Source organism: Miscanthus floridulus, chromosome 4, assembly GCF_019320115.1.
Source record: "Miscanthus floridulus cultivar M001 chromosome 4, ASM1932011v1, whole genome shotgun sequence".
In the NCBI taxonomy this organism is placed as follows: domain Eukaryota; kingdom Viridiplantae; phylum Streptophyta; class Magnoliopsida; order Poales; family Poaceae; genus Miscanthus; species Miscanthus floridulus.
In genome coordinates this window covers 73,857,845-73,881,288 of record NC_089583.1, presented here as the reverse complement: position 1 = coordinate 73,881,288, position 23,444 = coordinate 73,857,845, and the positions used below count along the sequence as shown (strand labels likewise).

Sequence of the window (23,444 nt, the reverse complement as noted above, 5' to 3'; positions counted from 1 at the left end):
CTTTACATTCTTAGAATTGTCATGCTAGAGTAGGATTGAAACTTAGGGTGCTAAACTTTTGTACGGTAGATCAATAGAATCACTTTCTAGGCACAAGAGGTGAAGTGAGTTAAGTGTAGGGTTTATTTATTAAAAGAATTTTAGAATTAGCCTAATTCACTCCCCTCTTGAGCATCTTGATCCTTTCAGTCTTATAATTTAGAATAGGGGGAGTATAATTTTTCGTAGTACTTAGCTTACAACAGTTTTTTCGTACCTCACACAGGTAAGCCAAATATACCCTAAATCTCCGAGGGCAGAGATAGACGAACAATTTGAAACGAAAGCACTAACCTCCGAGAAAAGTATCGACTAGAGCAAAGTCTCGTATAAAATTTATTACTAAAAAAGCAGTTACATGTGATACATTTGATACCACTATTGGTAGAAATATTCGAAGATCAAACATGGAATAATAAAGTCAATATTCGAATTATTGTGGAGCAGAGCTGATCAGTAGTAATCTTTGCTAACCAATTCAACCACAGTAAGGTCATATAGCAGAATCAAATGACGTTGCATTGTAGATTTATTCCTTAACGGAGTTTCACACTTTATAACCAAGAACATTGTCCACAGACAAAGTAACAATGTTGCCTATATATACATATAAGCAACTTTCCGGAGCGGCCAAATCCTAACCTTCATATTGGTCGCCGGCCCCGTGGCTTCAGAACTGATCGACTGAAAACCGTGAACCTGAATACATCGTAGCTACGTTACCGGTAACAACTACCATCTACCAAACACCTATATATACAGTGTCTTTTATTTACAGAACAACTTAGCAACAACACTCAACTGCTACTGTGTAAACGCAGCTGCTGCAGAACCATACATAGAAGACAATCTCATAGTCAGCAGCGTGCGGGTCGTTTGTATGTTGGGGGTAAGGACGGACAGTTCTCGTTCATTTTCGCATAAGGTTCAATCGAGTTGTACTCTGGCAGCTCCATTCTGTACTCTCCGAGAATCTGGCAAAAGGGAAGCTTGTCGGTGCCTGTGTTGCACCAGCTTGGAAGCCTTGCCGGGTTGTCTTCAAAAATCTTGAGCATGTATGCGTCACGAATCTGAGGCAGAAGAAGCAGAGTCCAATGATGCAGGTTAGACTAGACTTAGTAATGCACGTCAATCAACCAGAAGAATGATGAAGAGAGAGGCTAAGCATGAAATGTCACTTACAGTGAACTCGGTGACCTGGATCGACTCTGAAAAAGGGGCGAATATTCCAGCATCCTTGTACATTGCAAGAATGAAGGAAACACAAGTAGTTGATTTACCATCACTGTATACCCATTCGTCTTGCTCGGGTATGGTGAGCAACTGATCAAAAGACATTCCACGTCTTTCAGTCTCCATAATGATCCCCTGAAGGTCCAAACCCTACACAAAAAAGAACACATGCTTATAAATTTGATTACTAAGCATAACTGTAACAACTAAAGCATGAGTGAACAAGATACAAAATATAGTTCTCCATTTTGACAAAACCCATATCAGTTTGAGCAATAATGCTACCAACTTCTCCTGGGTTACACTGGTTAGACCGTTGAAGTCCGGGGGTCAATGAAACCCCTGTCACCAGTCCAAGGTTGGAAGGCTAGTACAAACTTCTTAAGGACAAAATCAGGGGGGCGTCTCTCCCCCTGGTTGAGTCTTTTTTTGAGCATGACACTCAATCTATTGCACACCCAACAAAAGTCAAGTCAATATCTGTTTGCCCATAATAAAAAGGTGTCTCCAACAGTTATAGCTACTTGCTATTGCTAGCTATAATGCCAACGTGTCACTAACATGTCAACTAGAGATAGTTATAGCATAAAATATTACCCTGTAAATAATCTAATTTCAGCACATTTTCATGTTTGCTGTAGGCCCCACATGGTAGCGAGAGGGAATGGGTGTGGGTGGCCAATGAGTCCCTTGGTTTCTGCTCTAGACTAGCGCTTGACGAAGAGCTAGCTTTTCTCACTCCCTGCAAGAACCTGCGATCGATACACTAAAGCTAGCTGATACATCATCATTGAGCTGCCCTAACCATACCATAGGCCAAGCCATTATCAAACCCGGAAGTTGGTTGCAGTAAAGGCATGTAAATTATTCTAACTAAATAGGTACAAAAATATCTGAAAAGAATCCCACTAAAAAAACACAGGTTTAACAGAAATTCAGCATTGTTTTAACCTTAAACTAGCTTGAATCAAAATAATCTTGTGAATATCCAGTACCCAATGAGGGAGATTAACAGTAATCTACAAACCTCAGTGCCAAGTCGTTTGTTTAGGGCTTCATTCCACATGTTTGCAGCATAAACTGGCTGCAATCTAGTCCACATTGACATGACTGCCATTACCTGTAAACATTGTTTGACAAAATTAGGGTGACATAAGATAAATCATGCATAAAGCCTCAATTTAAGTTTCCCAAAGATCGATAAGAATTACCAGGTTAGCATCAAGGGGAGGTGGATAATTATCTCCTATTGTATCAATCCAGCTAAATATCATGTTATGATAGCCATAAGGCTTTCCAACCATGCTCCGGGCATATTCCCATGCAGCACTTTCGTTGAATCTGGCACGTACATCAGAGTGCAAAGGAAGCAGGGCTATCTGAGGATTTGATTCATCCTTGAGGGCCATGGCCCACCACTCATCCCAAGGAACTATAGCAATGATTTCTTCTCCCTATTATTTTGCAATTGATTATTGTCAAGAAATCTCACAACCAAGTGATTTCACCAGAATAAAATGCATAAAATTCTCAGCACAAAATATAACTATTTCAGCTAATGGTGCCTTGCACCCAATGCCTGAGACAATAACTCTAATATTTACAACGGACTGAAAAAAGATACCAAAAAGACAAGAAAATCCCTTAAATAAGAGCAAAGTAGTACGTGTAGTGAAATCAACCCAACAAACACAAGAAGCTACAAAAAGGCATCCTCGACAATAATTTTGAATGTTCAAGTCGGCTCAGGCGGGAGTAAATAGGAAACTAGAGTTATGGCGGCAGACCCGAGTCTAAAGATTTTAGATTGAGTAGAACTAAAACCGAATACATGAGATGCGACTTTGGCGGAGCTGCACAGGAGGAGGGAGATGTGAGTTTGGAAGGTCAAGTAGTGCCTATGAAGGATACCTTTTGGTGACAAGAGGGTACCACAAAAGCTAAAAGGCAAGTTTTATAGAACGGCGATTAGACCGGCTATGTTGTATGGAGCAGAATGTTGGCCTACAAAGATTCGACATGTTCAACAACTGAGTGTTGCAGAAATACGTATGTTGCGATGGATTTGTGGTCACACAAGAATGGACCAAGTTCGGAACGATGATATACGTGATCGCCTAGGCGTAGCACCAATTGAAGAAAAGCTTATCCAACATCGGTTGAGGTGGTTTGGCCATGTCCAAAGGAGACCTCCAAAGGCACCAGTGCATTATGGAATGCTAAGCCAAGCTAATAGTATGAGGAGAGATAGAGGAAGACCGAAATTGATATGAGGAGAGGCAATAAAAAGATATTTGAAAGCTTGGGATATACCTAGAGATCTATGTTTGAATAGGAGTGCTTGGAAAGCAGCTATTGAAGTGCCTGAACCATGACTTGGGGCTCTTGGTGGGTTTCAACTCTAGCCTACCCCAACTTGCTTGGGACTGAAAGGCTATGTTGTTGTTATTGTTGTTCAAGTCGGCTCAGCTCAACTCAAAGGGATGAGTAAAAGGTTCAATTGGGTTACAGCTTAGACCGTGTAATTTAGCAGAATACCAGTGGAACTGATTATATGATTGTTGATCATGATTAAAACAAAGAATAATAATTAAACACATGAAAAAAGTTATATGGTGACATGAATCATGCTGACAAGAGCAAATTTAATTAACCAAGAGATTCAATCTATGAATTACCTTCTCGTTTTCATAGCCTGACTCTGCAACCCAAAGATCACCCTTCTCGTCTTTTAAGCAAACCGAGGTATGCCCAGCAAATGCACCAGTCACCCATTTCTCTAATGTCTCGAACCCACCCCATCGTCCTCGAATCTTTGATAGAGCCAAAAAGTCGCCAGATTGTATATCCTCCTTTCTAATATTAGCAACCCAAGGCTGGGAACGTTTCTCAAATGAGGCTCCCATATGCTTCTCTAAAAAGGCCAAGTTGGAATGTTGGCCCCAGGCAGTGTTTGAAAACAAAGGCAGGACATCAATCAAAGATAGCAAAGTTCCAAGCATTCCAGATGGCATGAGAAAAACAGAAATGCCATGCTCCTTCACCTGATCACAAACTTGAAGTATTAGACTGCTGAGATAAATATGAGGGGATAGCAAACCGTTAAAACAAAAGGGAAATGACAGAAGGAAAACACACATATTCCAATTCCGCTTCTTCCTCCCATGATTTAATCTCCAAAGTGTGATCCCGAGCAGCAAAATAATAGTCCCATGTTATCCTATATGGTGTTGCAAAAACATAGAGATCCATGCATGTCCAACTATGAGCTGAAGCAGTCTGCAAAAACAAAGGAAAAACAACTTCACTTATGTAAATGACCTTGATCATATATAGAACGACCAATCTAAATAAATGGTCCTGTCCATGAGTGCAGATTAAGCAAGGGATTCGGGCTTGATAATGTCACGAGGTGCACCATTAACTATGTTGGCCATTGTTTATCTAACAAGCACGTGCCAGTTTAAACTTCCGAGATGGCAGGAAATGTAGATTGTTGCAGCATTTATGGTATGATAAATGGTTAAATGGTTTCATATGACTGTAACGAAACAACAAAGTCAATCTGATTCCTCAATGTTTGAGGACTGGTCATCAAATGAACTAAATTGGAAGCTCATTAGAAAGCTAAGAATATTTGGGCCTAACAAGAGAAATCTGTCTAAAAAGGAGACAAGAAAGAAAAATGCAGGGTCCATTATCAATATAGCCTTAAGATGAACAAATGAAGCAAGAATTTGCCACAAAAATCATAAATATTCTCTAGCCCAACCAAAAGAGAACTAACGCTTACATTACATGGTACAAGAGCTCAGCAGCTTTACTACCCCAGTACCACTCAATCACATCCACACAACAAAAACTATATCGAGTCTTCAGTTATGATTTATAAAACATCCCCCCCCCCCCCCCCACCCCCCCATAGCTTGACAATTGAGTATCGCCCAACACTCCCGATCTTAACATTATAATGAAGCCATGTTTACGAAGGAACTTGAGCTATTTATCACGGTCCCAACTCCCAACTAAATTGTTCTCAACACAATCAACACGTATGAAGTGATTGCCCGTGTCACCACCTCAAGTCAACAGTTGCCAACAGCCCAACACTACGTACGCTTATACTTCACTAGATCGCAAACAGAATACCCAAAGCAATTAAGCCCAATTCAAACAAATCATGGAAGCCAACGCGGCCCTATTTCCAGAACAAGAAAACAAGGGTCAAGAGGCAGGGAGGGGGACCTTGAGGCGCAGGACGGCGCCGCCGACGTCGGTCCCGTTGCGGTCCCCGGGCGTTAGCTCGATAGCGGCCTCGTTCTCCGCGAAGCACGCGCCGCTCCAGGCCACCGGCGCCGGCGCCCCGGGCGCCACGGCGGCGACGAAGGACGGCAGCAGGTCGACGGCGCTGTGGAGCGTGTTCATGACGGGCCACGCCACCTGCCGCGGCAGGACGGGGAGCACGTCCCCCGGGCTGAAGGGCAGCTTCAGCCCAAGTTCCACCGCCCCGGCGCCCCGCGGCAGCACGGCGGACATCGCGAGAAAGAGGGCGAAGAGGAGGTGCGCAGCAGGGAGGCGCCTCCGCGGCGGGGACGAAGCCATCGCCCTCGCCGTGCGGTGGTAGGTTGCCACCCGGCCGTTCGCGTTGATCTTTCCCCCCCCCCCCCCCCCCCCCCCCCCCCCCCCCGCCCTCTAATAACTCGACGAGGCGGCGAGACGGCAAGGCGACTTGCGCGGTGGTGGTGGTGTGCGGCCGTGCGGGGAGGGGGACGGGTAGGTGCCGTGCGCGGACGGAGTCGCTGCTTGCTTGCGTGGCTTATGGGTTTGGGGGATCTGGTTGGGTTCGAGTTTGGGTCCCACTCTGAAGTTGTCATCTTTTTTTAGGGGTTGCTTTGCAAAATCTGGTCGGACACGGAGGGGAAATTTGAGCAACTCCGAGAGTCTTTTTTTAATATAAGAGTTTTTATGAAAAAGTTCCTGCAACAGATTCTTCAACTAGATCTTAAATATTTTTATTCTTTATTCTTGGCTTCTTAATTTCTCGCTTGGTTTGACCCGGTCCTAGTCTTGAACCTGGTCCAGTCAGCTGTCGATGCTAATTTTAGAAAGTTTGGCCTTTTTCACCTCGGTGATGCTGTGCAGAGCGTCTGGATAGACCTTTCTAGGCTTGAGCACGGCATGCCTTTTTTTTTCGTTTGTAGTTAGCCTGTCCGTGCGTTGCTACAGAATAACTTAATTTTTTACTAAAAATATACGGAATCGCACGATAAGATACCAATACTGTAAAATTAAATACCGGCGTTAAAGTGACATTTAATCATAAAGCAAAGTTCGTGAAATACCCGTGTGTTGCAACGGGGACAAAATAATGGTAGATTTTAATTTGGACATGTGTTGTTTTGTTACCAAAGAAAAAAAAAACTTGCTGCCAGGCTATCTTCTATAAAGGAGTCGGTCTAACAACCATGCCACACAAGAAGCTGCGGCGCAGACATTCTGTCCACGATGATGGACTGGGCACGCGCAGAGGACGCTCGATTGCCCTTGAGCGTTTGATCTCAAGGCCCGGTTCATCCAGCATCGAACTCGCCATGTGGACAAGCGCCTTAATTGACTTTCTTTTCTTCCATCCTTTTAGCTCTTTCTTGCTTTTTTGCATCAACTCAGGCTATCAAACAGAGGTTTCGAAGTTCAAACCACTGCAAGCAGTGTAACTAAAGAAAAAAAAAGCAAGTGTAAAATTATTTCTGTGTTGTATGAAAGTTCGAACACCGAGACCAGGTATGCACAATTATTGCAAATTAGTAGATACAAAGCAATAACATATCAAAGATGTACAATTATTGCAAATTATTAGATACAAAGCAATAACACATTGAAGATGTAAGCATTGGTTATGTCTCCTGAAAGTTTGAATGACTAAGAATTGGCAAGGCAGGGTAGGAAATGATCAAATAATCAATAAAGAGAACTCACTATGAAGCTTTGACAAAAGACTCGAGTTACATATTTGGATTGACCCGTCTCATTACTTTCCACCCATCTCTTAGAGAGGTGCTCTTGAAATCTCCAATGTTCATCCGGGTACAGACGAGCGAAAGCTGGGACGCGTCACACAATCTGGCAAAAGGTGCTCTTGAAATCTCCAATGATCATCCGAGTACAGATGAATGAGAGCCAGGACAGTTATCTGCAAATGGCGATGGCCCTTTTCAGAGCATGGACAACTGTGTGTGAGTTTCAGCACAGACTTAATAATAGACTTGCCAGAGTCAATATCGCCTAGTTTTTTTTATCACATGGGTGTACGGAGTACGGTTGATATTAACAAGGCTAACCATGCTCCCAGGTTTCACCTGAACCAGAGGCTGTTGGATTGTATCACAACCAATAATTGCAGATAACCTTCAGCATACCATTTGGCTAAAACTGGTATAAAAAACTTGAAGCCTTCTGTGCTCTAGCAAAAATACAAGATTGACAAAATTAAAGGAGTGTCCCTCTCCATTTCCGTATTAGAGAAGCACAGACTATCAAAGTGCTTAGTACCTAATCATAAGGATAGTTCAATTGCTTTCTTAATTTACTTAAGTGACATCCTGAGTATTCAGACTGTTTTTGAAATGATTCAATCTATATATATGGTTTATTTATTCAAAAATTACTGCAATATCTGACTTTATGATTTCTGAGTAACTGAAAAATTAATAAATCATCTATCCTCACACGCAGGAGAATTATTAGCCTGCAGCAGTAGGTCAATTTACAAATTTGTGACGAGCGAATGGAATTTATGTATCAGATAGTGGACCAAAGCTCTTTTTAACGGTAGGTAAACCCAAATTGTACCACTAAATCTTCTAGTGTGAAAATAGAAAAATGATGCAAACCAAGATATTTTCATCTCCAAAGAAAAGCAAGTTGCAGGTCTGAGCAGGTATTCATCTTCACAAATAAAAATCATCAATTTGTAATTTGTATATAAAAAAGACTACTTCAATCTCGGGGCGTGGACATGAAAAACTACATAAGTGCTTCTTTTTTTTATCTCTATCTATCATTTGTTTACTGAACCAAACCCTGCAGCTATTAGATGATTTTTCAATGTGTTAGTCCTAGCTGAATCCAAAGCACACGGGATAATACAATCTTAATTCCAAAGCATGTCGCACACATGAATCTCTGCTTATGCTTAGCACGCATCTACAAACCATCCATACAATAATACCATGTAAATGTGCAGGATTTGGAATATAAGTTCTACAAACGAGACTTACAGGTGCCGAACAGAATGATGCTCCTGATCCTAGCAGCATGCTCCCAAGAGCTACTTAAGCCATGGAGGATTGAGCTTAGACGGGGCGATGCTGCATTCATAGAAAATCAAGTTCAGTGCACATTAAGCATGAGGCTGAAAATCAGATTTTAGACACACAAAAAACTCAAGGGGGATTTCATCAAACACGTTACCTGCAGAGACGATGATATCATGGAGACAGACGGATGAACGACGTGCACGAGATGGGCCAGCCCCGATTGGATCTGAGTCCTGCTAGATTTGGCAGGCAGCCCTTGCCACCAACCGCAGCTCCACCTGACCACCTCCCCCAAACTCTTGTAGCTGAGCGGCGACGCCCCGACCTGCTCAAGACGATGAGAAGCGGGCGGCGGTGTCTGGTGTTGGAGGTCAACATCCACGACCGCCGACGATAGGGCGTTCTTGAAGCGCATCGGTGAGGAGTGGGGCAACGTGAATGTTGGGGGACAAGCGGGCGGCGGTTGCTGGTTGTAGGGAGAGTGGGAGACCTGATGGTGGAGGTCGACGTCCCAGCATGCAAGCGAGCGCCAATGGAGGGGGAGGGAGGCCGGGGGCACCCTGCGGGAGGGAGGCGATTTGTGCCGGGGGACGACGCAATCGCTGTCGCGTGATTGGTGGCCCAGTTATCGCGCATGCAGGTGAGGCGATTGACGGCCTTTGCTTTTTCTCGCTCGCTCCTTTCCTTTTTTCTTGCTCATCATGTGTTGGACTGTCGGGCCATGCAGGCGAGGTGAATCAATTCTTTCCATTTTCTCCCTGTGGCATTCAATTAGGTGCTAAAGTTTACATCTATTGCATGGGTGGCATATGATGAGACGTGATCGTGTTGGTCCCGCATGGAGTGCCATTTTTAGGGAAGAAATAACGTCGTGCATTTGGAAACGCGGCATCGCACGGAGGCAGGCCGACGACCCAACATTGGATTGCTCGGTTTCACGTAATCCTTGATATTCTTTCTTCCTTAAAAAAAAAGAATAAAGATCGGTCTATAATCAATCATTCGTATATATAGTCCTCATTTAGCAAATTGTATTGCTATAACTGTGCCTGACTAATTTGGAAGGAAGAATTTTGTTGCAAGGGATGGGTGTAGAAGCGAGGGCTACGGAAACGCAACAGGCAGGACTATGGACCCATGTTGGAATATCGCACCAAAAAGTATCCACACTTTATTCTTTTTAGTTGTATTGTATGTAGGAGAAAACACACTAAAGTGACACTTAATCCAAAAAACAAAGTTTGTGAAATTAACACAGTCACGGAGAGCGCGATGTCGCAAGCTCACAAACTCTACTGTATAGACATTTTCGTGATACGACTAAAATAATGTTTTATATTGACATGAAGAAATCTTCTATATCCATTTCTTTCGTACACCCAATAAATCCACGAATAAGTTCTGTCTTATCTCAAACCATCCTTTACACATGTTCGAGTATATATGTAAATATTAGTGTATGTCACATGAGTAATATCGCGTGTCTTGAAAAATCTCTCACAAAACCTTTAAACAAAGTGTTATACTCACCATATAAATATGTGTGGCTTTAGGTCTATTTCACGCAGACATATATTGTAGAATAAGGTATACACTTGAGTATCTATGGCAAGATTCACCATTAGCAATAAGGTATCCACTTGAGTATCCGTGGCAAGATTCGAACGTGTAGCCATGGCAAAAGAAACTGCAAACATGGTAGCAATTAGAATAATATATAGGAAACAAGTAATAAAAGCAGGAGCAAGTGCCTTACGTATCTGCACCTTGGTAAGTTGTATTCCATATTCTCACATACACCAATTGTAGCAGCCATTTCTTTCGCACTTTATCTTTTATGATATTCTATGCTTTTTGTTAAAACACACATTTTCTGGAAAAGAATGATATCGAGAGTCAGAATTAGTATAACTTGGTCTATTTTGCTTTTTAGCCTTTTTAGTATAACTTGATCTATTTTATATAATTAGAAGAACGACAAATAAGACAATATATAGCACGATAATAATTATAAAACTGTGCTTACACATAAGCTCAGGTCCATGTGATGCTTCATAATACTATTGTATTGTTTCAGTATTCTGTAAATAATCCTTTGATATGCTCATCAGTATAGCTGTGTGAGAAATGAAAAAGAAAACAGTATGCTACAATTAAAGGACATGGATTTCATATTTCCTATGAACCTATAATGAACTGAAATTTTTCACTGCTACCTTTGGTTCAAACCGGTTAACTTCATTGTAAATGGAATGAGGAATGCTATCTCCGGAACACGAGTAATGCTCAACCCTAAAATGGATGGTGTGTACCACGAAAAATGGATGCTGTGTACCATGAAAGAATGAGCACGAGAGCATGTGCTGCAAAAAAATGATTCATGCAAGCAACCCATGGGAATAGGGATATCATCAAGGTACACAACCTCCCCTATGTAAAAAATATGAATATGGTTCATTGCCTGTTTTTCAAGAGTTGAGTTACAGTAACCAATAACGTGAGAGAAAATATCCATGGATGGAGCTTATCAGAAGGTTCGGCACCGACAAAACTATTGTACTAAAAATGAACAAACGGGTCACTATATTTTGACTAATATGCTGAAGGTTACAGACTGAAGCTCAAGCTATCGATCCCAAAGGTATGGCAAGGTTGTACATTGGAAACACACACACGCAGCTCTACCCCGACTTTCTAATGAAGTCCTTGCTTGCTCCGAGAGGTGATATGGTATTTGCGGAAGTTCCTTGTTCCCAATCTTGAACACTACAGTAATCTGTTAGCATATAAATGGAAAACATTCAAACCTGAATTGCATTTATAATTAAGTTACCAATTAACAGGAATATAATATTTTCATATAACTTGATAAAGGTACATGAGCTTAGATTTCCGCTTTTAAATAGCAAGAAAGTCTTAGGAAATAACTCAGGAAAAAGAACCTTTCATATTCATTCACCACCGAGTGTGGAATTCTGCTCTCAGAAAACTTAATTATAAAGGATGTCAGTGTAATGGCACATCCTATTTGTGGCCTCAGAAAAGGGCTGAATTCATCCTGAAGAATGGTGCATTATCTTGAACCAATATGTTGATTAAAGAGATGAAAATATTTGCAAGAGTTGGTATTATTTAGTATAATAAATATGTCCGAGAAAAGGTAACTTTTCAGTTCAACCAAGTGCTTCTACAATAAATGCACAAGCTCCTGTAGTTCTAACCGGTTCATTATAAACCCAGGGCCAAGACTTTTGTCCTCCCAAACAAACAGTAGAAATGCAAATGCCTACAAAAAAACATTCAGCAATACAAGAACAAAGCCCCCAAATCTCCATCTCCACCAAAATCTTATATGCTGTGGCCACTTGCACCAAATCAAACATGAAATAAATCAATCAGTGACTGATACAATTAATAAGAATCATAACTGAAATGGGAGAAGTTCTAAAGACCATCCATGCCAATTGTACCTATCCATAGAAACCTATAGAAATAAAAAAGATGAAACCATGCAAGTACATGGTCTATGATGCCAGATGCCGCCACACTTGCTACGACACACTGAAGCCTACCACATTGATTTCAAGTGTCACCTGCATTCCTCTTGCCTTTTGCACAATATTTTATTCATTTCGTGCAATGCAACTCCCCCTACATGGTAAGCAAACAACTCCCCTATCAGCCAAAATGTTCAGTGGAATGATTCTAGCACATTCTAAAGTTCAAGTTGGCTCAATGCTGATGCAAAATTCAGCATAGCAGACAATAATGAAACCACCTCCTCAAACCTGTAATTTATTACAATGCTAATTATGAGGAACAAATACCGAATTCAGATTACGTGGAAGGTACAAAATGACAGACATATGCATCATGTAGATGAGAAAGAATCGTACACATAATACTGAGATTTAACCATGAAAAACTATGATCAGCTACAGCTAAAAGAAGTGCAACATGTATTTACTTACCAACAGTTTGTCCGTCCCAAAATCACATATATGGCTCCCTGAGTCATATGTTAAGTTACAAAAACCAGTCAAGTCAATTTTGCTACACTGAATGTGAAGAATATGACAGGACAGAGGACAAGCTAAGCATTAGAATCCTTGCTCGGCCGTTAGTTAGAACATTGTAAACCATTTGATCCTGATTAATACAGATTCGCAGGCTATTCCTTTTCCCTCCTACCAAAATGATTGTCCGGCTAATCTCTGCATTTCAGACAGACAATGACATTGATGACAGTCTGCTAGCTAGTGCAAAGAACAAAAAGAAGCATGTTGGCCTCCATTACCCTCTTCTCTGGAATGTCAGTCTCTTGAAATAGGCAACAAAAACAGGATCAACATTGGAACACATTCCAAACATCACCTTTCAAACCAGAAAACAGCTACAGTGCTTCTGAAAGCCATACCGAGTCTCCAATTTCAATGACCACAGGCAGATTGACAGCAGCCTCAACCATGCCATCATCGTATGGAACAATTGTCACATCAATGGCATGTCCATTCATTGCTGCAGCATCACCATTCATCGTAGAATTTCACTGGCTCTTCTTTAGCACCTTCCTCCAACCGACCACAAATTAATCAGGCTCCCACAAAATGAAGCTCCACAAGAGAATGGATAGGGGCAAAAGAGAAGTAAAGGAAAGAGAAGGGGTGGACATACCTGCTAGGTGCCCGACGAAGATCTGACGAAGGAACTAGCGAAGACCCGAGCGCGTGGCGTGCGGCGGCGGAGACCTCAGCGCCTGGCGCTATGGAGCAGGGGGTGGTCCGGTGGCGTCTGCAGGGTGGCGTCATGGCATCCGGCTTCGTCGACGAGCGCTTGGCTGGCGGCGACGGCGGCGACGGAGACATGGGCGTGGGGTAGCGGTGGCAGGATGTGAGCAGCCGCGATGCTGCGGACCAGGGCACGTGCTGTAGGCTATCGCTCGAGGTCATGCTTGTCAAGGAGCAGGCGATGACTGCGATGGCGGCGATAGAGATCTGGGCGACTGCAAGGATGGGATCTCCCACGGTGGCACATCCCGTCTGGCGATGATTGTGGCGTCGAGGACAGGGTCTGCCTTACAGCGGCACCCGATGTCGGATGACCGACGACCTGTACTCTTGGCGGCGTGGGCGAGCCTAGAGAGAGGAGAGGCGCGCGTGCGATGGAGAGTGATTGCGGTGATTTCTCGTTGCCAGTGATTGGGGGTGATTGCGGTGATTTCTTGTTGTAGGGGATGGGCGTTGGAGAGGGCTGCGGGAAAGCAGCAGGCAGGACTCTGATCCGCGTTAAAATGTCGCAAAGAAATATCAAGAAATATTTACGCTGGGTTTTTTTTTAGTTGTAGGAGATTATCGTGTCCGCATGTGTCACTTTCATTGTGCCAACTGAATAAAAATAAGAAAATGTGACCTCCCCTGCTACTTCATCCAACGTCCATGGTATTTCCTTCCATTCCTTCCCCAAAACTCTATTGCTGCCACCTCCACCGCTCAAGCCACCCACGCCCGCCGGACCTCCATCGCCGCTGCTCCTGCCCTACCGCCTGCCCCCGCCTAACGGCGCGGACACCGCCGCATTCCTCGGCCGCCAGCTGGCCATTGAGGCCGTCGCGCGCATGCTCGCGCCCCACAATGCCAACAGGTGCCATCGGCGCAAGGAGAAGCATCAGGCCCTGGTGTGGAAGCTCTTCGGCCTCACACTCCTACGACTGCAGCGCCCCGCTACAAGCCTAGTATTTTTCAATTTGGCCCTTTTTTAAGAAAATTTACGTTTGGCTCCTTGGGTGACGTAAACTAATATTTGGACCCTAGGGTCGGCGCCAGAACATGTGGCTCCGATGTAACACGTCTGGCGCTGAGGTGCCTGGCCGCGCACAGCATGGCAGCCGAGGTGGCGCTGACGTGGCTGGTAGGTCGGAGCCACAGATCTTAGCGCCGAGTTCGGAGCCATAGATATTGGCGCCGACCTCGGAGCCAAGATCTGTGGCGCTAACCTTGGAGACAAGATCTATGGCGCCGACCTAAACCTACACAGGCAGAAGCCCCTCTATCTCTCCCTCTTTCTTGCACTCTTTCTCTCCCTCTCTCCCCACCGCCAACTTGCTCACCGCCGCTGTCAAGCCGCTCGCGCCTCCTTCGCCGGCCGTCGCCCACGCCACCGCAGCAGGCCGCCGCCCGCCGTTCCCCACGCGTCTGTTCGCTCCCTCGCATCCCCGTCCGCTCCCTCGGCCGCCCTCATCGCCCCACCGTCATCCTTAGCGCACACCGGCGGCGAGGGCTACCGTGGAGAAGATGCAACACAATTTGCTATGTGGCCACACTATTAGGACGAACCTATCTTATTCACATGCCATATCTATGTGTGTTGTTGTTTGGTTTAATTACCTAAGGCATGTTAGGTTTAGTCGAAGGAACTATGTACCCTTGTTCGGTACATGTTCTCACATGCCATTCCGTGTGCTTACTGTGTGTGTTGAATTATGCAATGCACTACTTTGTTAGGTTTCATTTGCAGTACGTGAACTCATTTTACTAGCTTCGTAATATTAAACTAAATATTATGACCACAAATAATGAAAACAACAACACAATGAAATGGCCAATAATATGGCATATTAAACAACACATTACCAATAGAAGTACATGCCGACACACTAAATTACGCAGTACATGGCCTAAGTACGTCCATACTTAAAGTGCATTATATGACAACACAATGCAAAGTGCAAGAATTAACAACATTGTTCATGAATAAATCATAGAACTATCAAGTCATACAGACTACTGAGTGCAATAAGGCCACTTTCTCTTACTCAGGGCATCAGGATTCTCCTCTATCGCTGCTTGCACTCTGCGCGCACACTCAAGCTTCTTGTCCCTCTCCTCCCTATACGCAGCAACACGCCTCCTTTCCTCCTCTTCCTTGCGCTCCTTTTCTATAGCATCCTCTCTGTGTCTCTTCTCCATCATCTTCTTATCCTCTGCCTCCCACCGCAATAGTTCCTACATCCACTCCTTGTCTTCCGACTTGATCTTAATGTCGATCCACTGCTCAAAATCACATAGCGGTGGAGGGGTCTGCAATACATGCAATTGTTACACAACAAATAAATCATGCATAATTTCATATGACACAAAATAATTAATACACAACATCAATTTCTCACCATCTTATTAATGCGACGCTGGCGAAGTGTAGACTGAAACGCAAAATTGGTGCACATCCAATACCTCTGCCTATATGTGTCCTCTTCATCGGACTTGGCTACCTTGCAAGGATCACTGCAAAAGCACATGGACACTGGAACACCACTAGGAAGAGGCAATGGGTCGAAGGCATTTCCGGTCATCCAGCCATAACTATAATTGAACCAATTTTGTTCTAAGAACCGAAAGCAATGAACATTAAACCATAAACCTAGGGTTTTCCATTTGTTGCACATATATGAAACCATAATATAACACAATGATAAGAGATTACCTTGGCTTGCTAGCTTTACCACGCCTTGGCATCCTACCGTTACATAATACAAAAAAATAAAAATAACTTCAAACACTAAGTAATAACGTATCTAGGGTTGCAAAATAAACATAATATATGCCAAATCAATGCGTAAAAAATGATGAGGGGAGAGAGAATACCTTGCTCGTGAAGATCAATGTATCAAATCCAAGTTTTTAAGGTCAAATTCGTCGATTTAAGAGTTTGGGTGGGTTGGGAAGAGCAAAAACCCGAGAGGGAGGAGGAACAAATGAAAGCAACCTTGGCTAGGGAAACTTGGCCATGGTTTTTGAATCCATGCTCGAGCCAAGATCCATGGCTCCGAGGTCGGCGCCAAGCTCCACAGCTCTGAGCTCGGAGCCACAGATCTTGGCTCCGAGCTCGGCGCCAAGATCTATGGCTCCGAGGTACCTGCTATATCAGCGCCACCTCAGTTGCCATGCTGTGCACGCCCAGGCACCTCAGCGCCATAGGTAGTGACACCAAGACGTGCTACCTCAGAGCCATGTGTTCTGGCACCGACCCCCAGGGTACAAAGATCAGTTTACGTCACCCAAAGGGCCAAACGTAAATTTTCTTCAAAAAAGGGCTAAATTGAAAAAATTGGGTCGCTACAAGCAGCAGGATACGTCGCACATTGCAAATGTATCTTTCAAATGTTTCAGAGGTATGTTGTAAGTGTTTTATGTGGATGTTGCAAAAGTATATCGAGATGTTGCACATGTTGCAAGGGCAATAGACGTATGTTAACAAGTGTATGTTCCTAATGTTTCATCTGTTTCAAACATATGTTGCAAGTGTTTCATCCGGATGTTGCAAAAGTAGATCTGGATGTTGCATATATATGCAAGTGTTTCGGGTGTTTTTATACTTATGTTGCAAGTGTTTTCATCTGGATTCTGTAATGTTTTGTACTAGCTACACACATGCTTTCAAGTTTTTTCTGGTGTTTTGCAAGTGTTTCAGACGTATGTTACAAGTGTTTCAGCTGTTTCGGAAATATGTTGCAAGTGTTTCGTTTGGATGTTGCAAAAATAGATCGGATATTGCACATATTGAATGGGACCCACCGCCGCAGACGCCAACTAGAGCTGCTGGGGCGCCGCCGAGCGGGCGCCCGCGCGTGGTCGGGCGACGCAGGCCCTGCCTGGGTGCGCAAAATGAGCGAGCGTGGGAAACGAGGTGTAGGGAAACCGACCTGCAAGTGCGGGCGTGCGTCCGGACGTTCATGCGCTAGCATCTCCGTTTCCCCTAGGAGTATCTCCAAGAGTTTTTAAAACACACTCTCAATCTTGATTTTTTGGCAAGATTGATAAAAAACACTCTCAAACAGCTTCTTATCTCAACTTTCAATCTTGCCGCACAAGGTTCCCAATGCAAATATATAAGAGAGAAAGAAAGTATGCAGTAGTTGGGGTGATTTGAAAATAGTCCAGAATTTCCAAATGCAAAATTGCTTTGGAGCAAGAATTTAGAAATGGATGGAGGTACCCAGCAAATATGCTCCCAACTTTTTTGTGGCCACTTAGAAAACATATTAATTTACCAATTGTTTTTTTGAACGATATTGGAGTTGCTCTAATAAAGGCTATGACCTCCCTGGCTCAATCGGTAGCATAGGTTGATCCAAATAATTTTCTGCTATCATTGGCCAGAAACACCGACAACATCTGTCCTTTGTCAACCAAATGTTGTTTGGATATAATTTGGGATTTATTAACAACACGATAGTCACTAGATAAATATGCAAGCCCTCAAGCTTAGCTAATTTCTTGTGTTTTCCATGTTTTTCTACAGCTATGAGCAAGAGCAACAAAAGAGGTGCTGACTCCATTTTCTTTGCACACAACTCTTTTCTCCACATATGATGTATGCTGGTATTTACATGCAAATAGCTAGCTGAGTCAACTTTGTTAGAGATGTCCTAGATGCTAGAAATTTTCGCAACATCAGTGTTGACGAAGTGATCGTGAACTTAACGAGGGCCTACAGTGGCATGGAAAGCTAACAGCTTTCCGTAAGCGCCAACCATGTAGGAGCAATATAAGGTGGTCTCAAAAGCATGTGTGAATGGTATCTAAACATGGTCATAGTTGTCTAAGTGTTTTTAGATGCAAAACAAATGCATATATTTACATATATTTGCGTGCACATACACCTCTATAAGCAATCCTAAGATGGTGCATCGGTATATCATAAGATTGACGAAAGCCACTGAAGCAATCTTGAGGTGGAAATGAACACTCGCCAACTAAAAACAGCACCCCCGTACCGAGTCAAAGATTAAAACCCAAATAGACAAGTTCTACCGCAAGAATACTGACTGACGAGCTAAGCTCTAATTTTTTCCAACATACAGTAGGCAAAGGTTATAAGAATTTTACAGGCATTTTTGACATGAAAGAGTTCAGTTCGAGCTACCAAGAAGAACAAGGAAGTTACATTCAAAAGACTAGCGTGAGACTTATCACTTATGTCCTCTTAGGGTCTTTAAGAAAAATAAGAATAGAATAAAAAAATGAGAATGAGAGCCAAACACTCTAAATTTTAGAATTAGACTCTACAATCCAATTATCTATCTAAATCCTAGTACTCAAAGATTCTCATCATGCAAAGATAATCCACGATCCAAACACTAACTTATTGTTTTTATTTAGAAATCAATATTCCACATCACTATCTATCATCATTATGAGAATGAGATCTAAACAGGCCTTTAAGAGTGTGCAAAACTAGAAGCATAGACTTGACTGAGCCTCATGACCTTTGTGTCCAGAGAGGCCGGGCCATCTATTTCGGACCGCTAAAATACAGAAATTTCATATACCGTAAAGAAAATCACAAAAAATAATTTAGTTTCACGTGCAAAATACAGAAAACAAGAAGATTTCTCCAATTCGAAGGGGGCTGAATCCGAGGTGCAAAATACAGAAAAACAAGAAATTTTCTCCAGTTCGAAGGGGGGCCGAATTTGTGGTGCAAAATACAGAAAACAAGAAAATTTCCCCAATTCGAAGGAAGGGGGGGGGGGGGGGGGGGGGGGGGGGGGGGGGGGCGGCGGTGGGGCGAACCGTGGTGCAAAGGTTAATTTGTTGCATCGACAGAAAGGGAACACCATCGAGACGGCAAGCAACTTCAGATCTGAAGGAAAAGCAAGGAGCCGTCTTTTCCCAAATATTGCTTGCAGGACGGATTTGTGATGCGAATGTACCTGTCGTTTGAAAGATCGCGACGCCGCAGCCTCGCAGTGGCACGCACGAACACATACACACGGCACGGCAGGACTGCAGAGCACAGACAGAACAGTACTGCACGCTATTCAGAATCCAGGACAGAATCCTGATTGTTCCTTCAGTCCTTGGTTCGCCCATCATGGCAGGGCAGTGACCACGGTGCCGTCAGATCCCTGACAAGAGGCTGCCATCAAAGACGCCACGGCACCATGAGACCACCTGATCCACTCATGCCTCGTGGCTGGCTGCCGCAGGTGCTCTGCACCGTCGTCCTCGGCATGCTGCATCAGTAGCCAAGCGCACACACACTCATTGAACCTGAATCAGTTTTACCTGTAGGAGTATCTTTGATTCAGCAATCAGCACTGACTGACAACAACAAGGTGTCCACGCCATGTCCATCTCAATTCTCAACGCCAAACCAGTTAATCCACCAGTACATCATTCATGTCACCATTCACCAGACCAAGAAAAAGAAGAGGTTCCCAAATCTACCACCCCAACCGGCCAACCCCAGAGTTCCCTGACCGCCGCCGTCAGGGGCGGATCCAGAACGGGGCTGCGCCTCGGGCTGAGCTGCTGATTCATGTTCAAAATAGTCTGATCTTGCTTCCTAGGCCTCCTTTTGTCTAATTAAGATCATAGCTTTTTAGGCTAAACACCATATATGTTAAAGGGGCTATATGAACTCGCCCCGGGCTGCAGCCCGGGCAGCCCGGGCCCTGGATCCGCCCCTGGCCGCCGTGAATCACGACGGGGCCTTCTCTAACGGATTCGCGGGGCGAGACGCGCTACTGCTGCTGCTGCCCCCCGGCGCCGGCGGAGCGGGGCCTCTTGGGGCCCACCTTGTCGCCTCCGGCGGCTTTCTTGGCGGCGACAACGCGGGCGAAGGACCCCGACATGTCGCCGTAGAGGTCCACGACGCGGGCGATGTTGGTGTTGAGCTCCCGGATGAGCGCCACGTTGCGGGTGAGGCCGTCCGCGTCGCGGGTCTCCTGGTTCTGGCTGATCTCCTGGATCAGCACGCGGTTGTGCTCCAGGATCCCCTGCACCTCGCCGAAGCTCTTCTGCAGCACCTGCGGCAGCTTCGCGCCGCCGCCCGCGCTGGTCCCTGCTCCCACGCCGCGGTTGCTGCCGGTGCTGTTACCGGCGCCAGTCCCCGCTCCCGCTCCCGCCCCAGCCACGAACGGCTCCCTGCTTCCGCTGCCGCTGCCGCTGCCGGAGCCGCCGTCCTCCTCCATCGATACCGTCTCCGAGCTGCCCGCGATGCTGCTCCCGATGCTATGCCCTGCGCAATCAACATCCACGGATTCAGGAAAAGGTTCCAAAATCCTTCCTCCGTCCAGGAAAAAAAAAGATATAAAGAAAAGAGAGCGAGGCTCGGAAACAAAAAAAAAATCCTGCGGCGGCCATGGTTCAGAGAAAAGATTCGCGGGTCAGAGGACGGTGGGGGAGCACGGAATGTACCTCGGAGGCGTCGAAGAACTGCCGCGGTGGGCACTGTTGTACGGGAGGATCAGAGCCACAGGGTGGAGCTTTATAGGCGAAGCGGTGGGAGGGAGAGAGGGAGGATTGGCCGATTCGGGCGAGAACGGCACCGGGTCGGGGGCTCGGGGCAGCGGCGAGGGAACGGGGGGCGCGTTTCCGACGGCGTGTCGACGAGATCCCTCCTCTCGGCGTTGGGGTTCTTTCCCGAAAAGCGCAGGATTTTTGGGGGAAAGCGTCGGGATCGCTCACGCCTGCCCGTCGGGGCGCCCCCTGTCTCGGCTCCGCGGATGATCTGGCCATCCATGTGGATCCTGCCGTCCACGGAGATTTTTTATTTTTTTTTGCCGTGGGGACCTCCGGCTCTTTTTTTTTACGGTAAAAGGCTGTGTGTGTGGGGTCTCCACAACAAATTTTAGATAAATTTAATAAAAACTTTAGAGTTTACGGTTTACTTACCAGAAATTAACTGAAAGCATCAGGCCAGAAGGAGGACCTAAGATCCTCCTTGAATCTAAAAGACTGAAGAATATATTGACTTTTGAAATTTGACAACCACAATGCCGGTGTAGGATCCCTTCTTTGGAAGACCTTGCCGTTGCGTAGTTTCCATAGCTCCTAAGCTACAATCATGGTTGCATCCGTGAAAAAGGGCAACTGTTGTGTATCTCGTCCTCAAGCAGATCAAGTGATTCATCCCAGTTAATTTGCACCCTGTTCGCTTGTTAGTTTCAGTCAGTCTAAACCAGCCAGTCAACAGTATTTTCCTCTTACAATAAACCAGCACCAGCCAGCCAAAACCAGTCCAGAAACCAACCAGAGAACAGGCCGTTGGATGGCTGCCCAACAATCTTGCGCAAATGGGCAGTCAAAGAAAAGATGATCGATGATCTCTGGCGTACCATTATTGCACATGACACAATTAACATCATCATGGATGTTTATGCGCCTCCGCTGCAACATCTCTTTTGTGTTCAACCGGTCCACCAACACTAATCAGACAAAGAACTTAATTCACGGCGTACATCTTGATTTCCAGATGATCTTGAAAATTGGGTGCGCCTCTATCTGTGAGAAAACATGGGGGGTAAAATCTTCGAGAGGAGTATGAGGATCCCCATGTCGGTGTCCATTGATCTCTGGAACTATCATCATAGTATACATCCTGGAGTTGTTCCTGTAGGTTGTCAAACTCAGCAAATGTCTGCTGAGATAGTGGCATTACGAAGAGTGTCTCTAGATCCTCAGCCTGCATTATTTCAAAGACCGAGATGTTCTCTTGTCTAGCAAACGAGGCCAGCCTTGGATACTACACTGAGGCACCGAACCCATCCACCAGTCATTCCATAAGCTAACCGTAGTACCATCACCAATTGTGCAGTTAGCAATACCTCGGTACAGCGGATTCAATCGAAGTATATCCTTCCACCAGAAAGACCCCATCTCTCTGGCCGCGTGCGGTACTTTTGAGTGATAATATTTGCTCCAAATCAGGTTGATCCATGGGATGCCTATTTTATTGTAGAATTTGTGCAGCTGTTTCAGGAGTAGAGCATCATTTTGTAGCCTGAGATTGAGTATGCCGAGACCACCTTTATCTTTAGGCTGCTGCACCACCGGCCAGGCAACCAAGTTGCCCCCTTTTTTCTCAGTATCACTGCCACGCCAAAGACATTGCTTTCTAGCTCGGTCAATATTCTCTATGACTCCTATTGACAATTTGATTGTACACATGGCATAGGTGGTGATAGGGGTGATGGCTGAGTTAATCATCTCCAATCTGCCCGAGAAGGATAACCAAGTTGAACAGGCCGATAGGCGCCGTTCCACCCTATCCATCATAGGGACAAGATCATCCATCTTAGGTTTTGTCATTCCCATGGGCAAACCTAAGTACGTAAAAGGCATGGTTCCAATCTCACAAACGAAAGTATTTGACAGATGGACCATCTTCTCTTGAGACACATTGATGGGGACCATGCCATGCACGCCCCGGTCTCAGCTTTCTAGTGCTGTTGCTGCTGCTAGTGCCTCGTGATTCAGGCCATGGTGGTGGTGCCGTTGGCGTGCACGGGGGTATCTTGAGTGTCACGTTTCCAGGATGGTGGTGGGCGAAGAGACGAAGAAAAACAAGGTTGACGGGGTTATGGTAGAGCAAGTAGGTAGGTTATGAGATCTTAAGCATAAATTGAGTACATAGATCACCTGCACTGCTTCAGCACTACTTTTCAGCGAACGAACAGTATTTTCCCCTCACACCACATCAGCATAAGCCAAATTTCAGCGACACGAACATGGCCTAGTTCAGAACAAAGCAATATCTTAAATTGCGGGTTGTAGCATTTAGCGGATAGGTCTATTCAGCCGCTAGTACAGCCGTGTTGTAGCGGCAACTATACGGAGCCGCTATAGCCCGCTATTTAAAACAATCGAACAAAGTGACATAGATTTGGTATTTGGAGAAAGAAATTATGATATAAACATTCAAACTTCAAACTATATAGATCGGTAACGTAGATCCAGTGTATCAGGAAACAAATCACAAAATAGAGACTAAAACATAGAGATCGAAATACGGCGACATAGATCCCGTGTCTGGCGTCATGAATCGTGAAATAAACAATCAAAGATCCACGAC

General features: G+C 44.8%; 2 protein-coding genes and 2 long non-coding RNA genes across 7 annotated transcripts; all 4 read right to left on the bottom strand.

The window, feature by feature from the left end:
- Window positions 1-537: 537 nt before the first annotated feature.
- On the bottom strand, window positions 538-5,946 carry LOC136549810 (uncharacterized). Its single transcript, XM_066541215.1, has 7 exons — window positions 5,518-5,946; window positions 4,411-4,551; window positions 3,951-4,316; window positions 2,484-2,726; window positions 2,300-2,392; window positions 1,222-1,422; window positions 538-1,109 (listed from the first exon to the last, which is right to left on the bottom strand). The coding sequence occupies exons 1-7, from the start codon at window positions 5,872-5,874 to the stop codon at window positions 897-899; spliced, it is 1,614 nt and encodes a 537-aa protein (XP_066397312.1). The 5' UTR covers window positions 5,875-5,946; the 3' UTR covers window positions 538-896.
- A 695-nt stretch (window positions 5,947-6,641) lies between these two features.
- LOC136551737 (uncharacterized) lies at window positions 6,642-9,146 on the bottom strand. 4 transcript variants are annotated; one of them, XR_010782663.1, is made up of 4 exons: window positions 8,743-9,146; window positions 8,550-8,639; window positions 7,249-7,480; window positions 6,642-6,986 (listed from the first exon to the last, which is right to left on the bottom strand). It is a non-coding gene; the product is annotated as an uncharacterized lncRNA (long non-coding RNA). The 4 variants fall into 4 exon arrangements; XR_010782664.1 differs by having other exon boundaries at window positions 6,642-6,940; XR_010782662.1 differs by lacking the exon at window positions 6,642-6,986 and having other exon boundaries at window positions 7,043-7,732.
- A 122-nt stretch (window positions 9,147-9,268) lies between these two features.
- On the bottom strand, window positions 9,269-10,461 carry LOC136551793 (uncharacterized). Its single transcript, XR_010782672.1, has 3 exons — window positions 10,345-10,461; window positions 10,119-10,275; window positions 9,269-9,346 (listed from the first exon to the last, which is right to left on the bottom strand). It is a non-coding gene; the product is annotated as an uncharacterized lncRNA (long non-coding RNA).
- Window positions 10,462-19,678: 9,217 nt separating this feature from the next.
- On the bottom strand, window positions 19,679-21,168 carry LOC136551736 (protein ELF4-LIKE 3-like). The gene is made up of 2 exons (XM_066543279.1): window positions 20,789-21,168; window positions 19,679-20,609 (listed from the first exon to the last, which is right to left on the bottom strand). Exon 2 carries the CDS (start codon window positions 20,560-20,562, stop codon window positions 20,113-20,115), a length of 450 nt encoding a protein of 149 aa, XP_066399376.1. The 5' UTR covers window positions 20,563-20,609; window positions 20,789-21,168; the 3' UTR covers window positions 19,679-20,112.
- Between the last annotated feature and the right edge of the window lie 2,276 nt (window positions 21,169-23,444).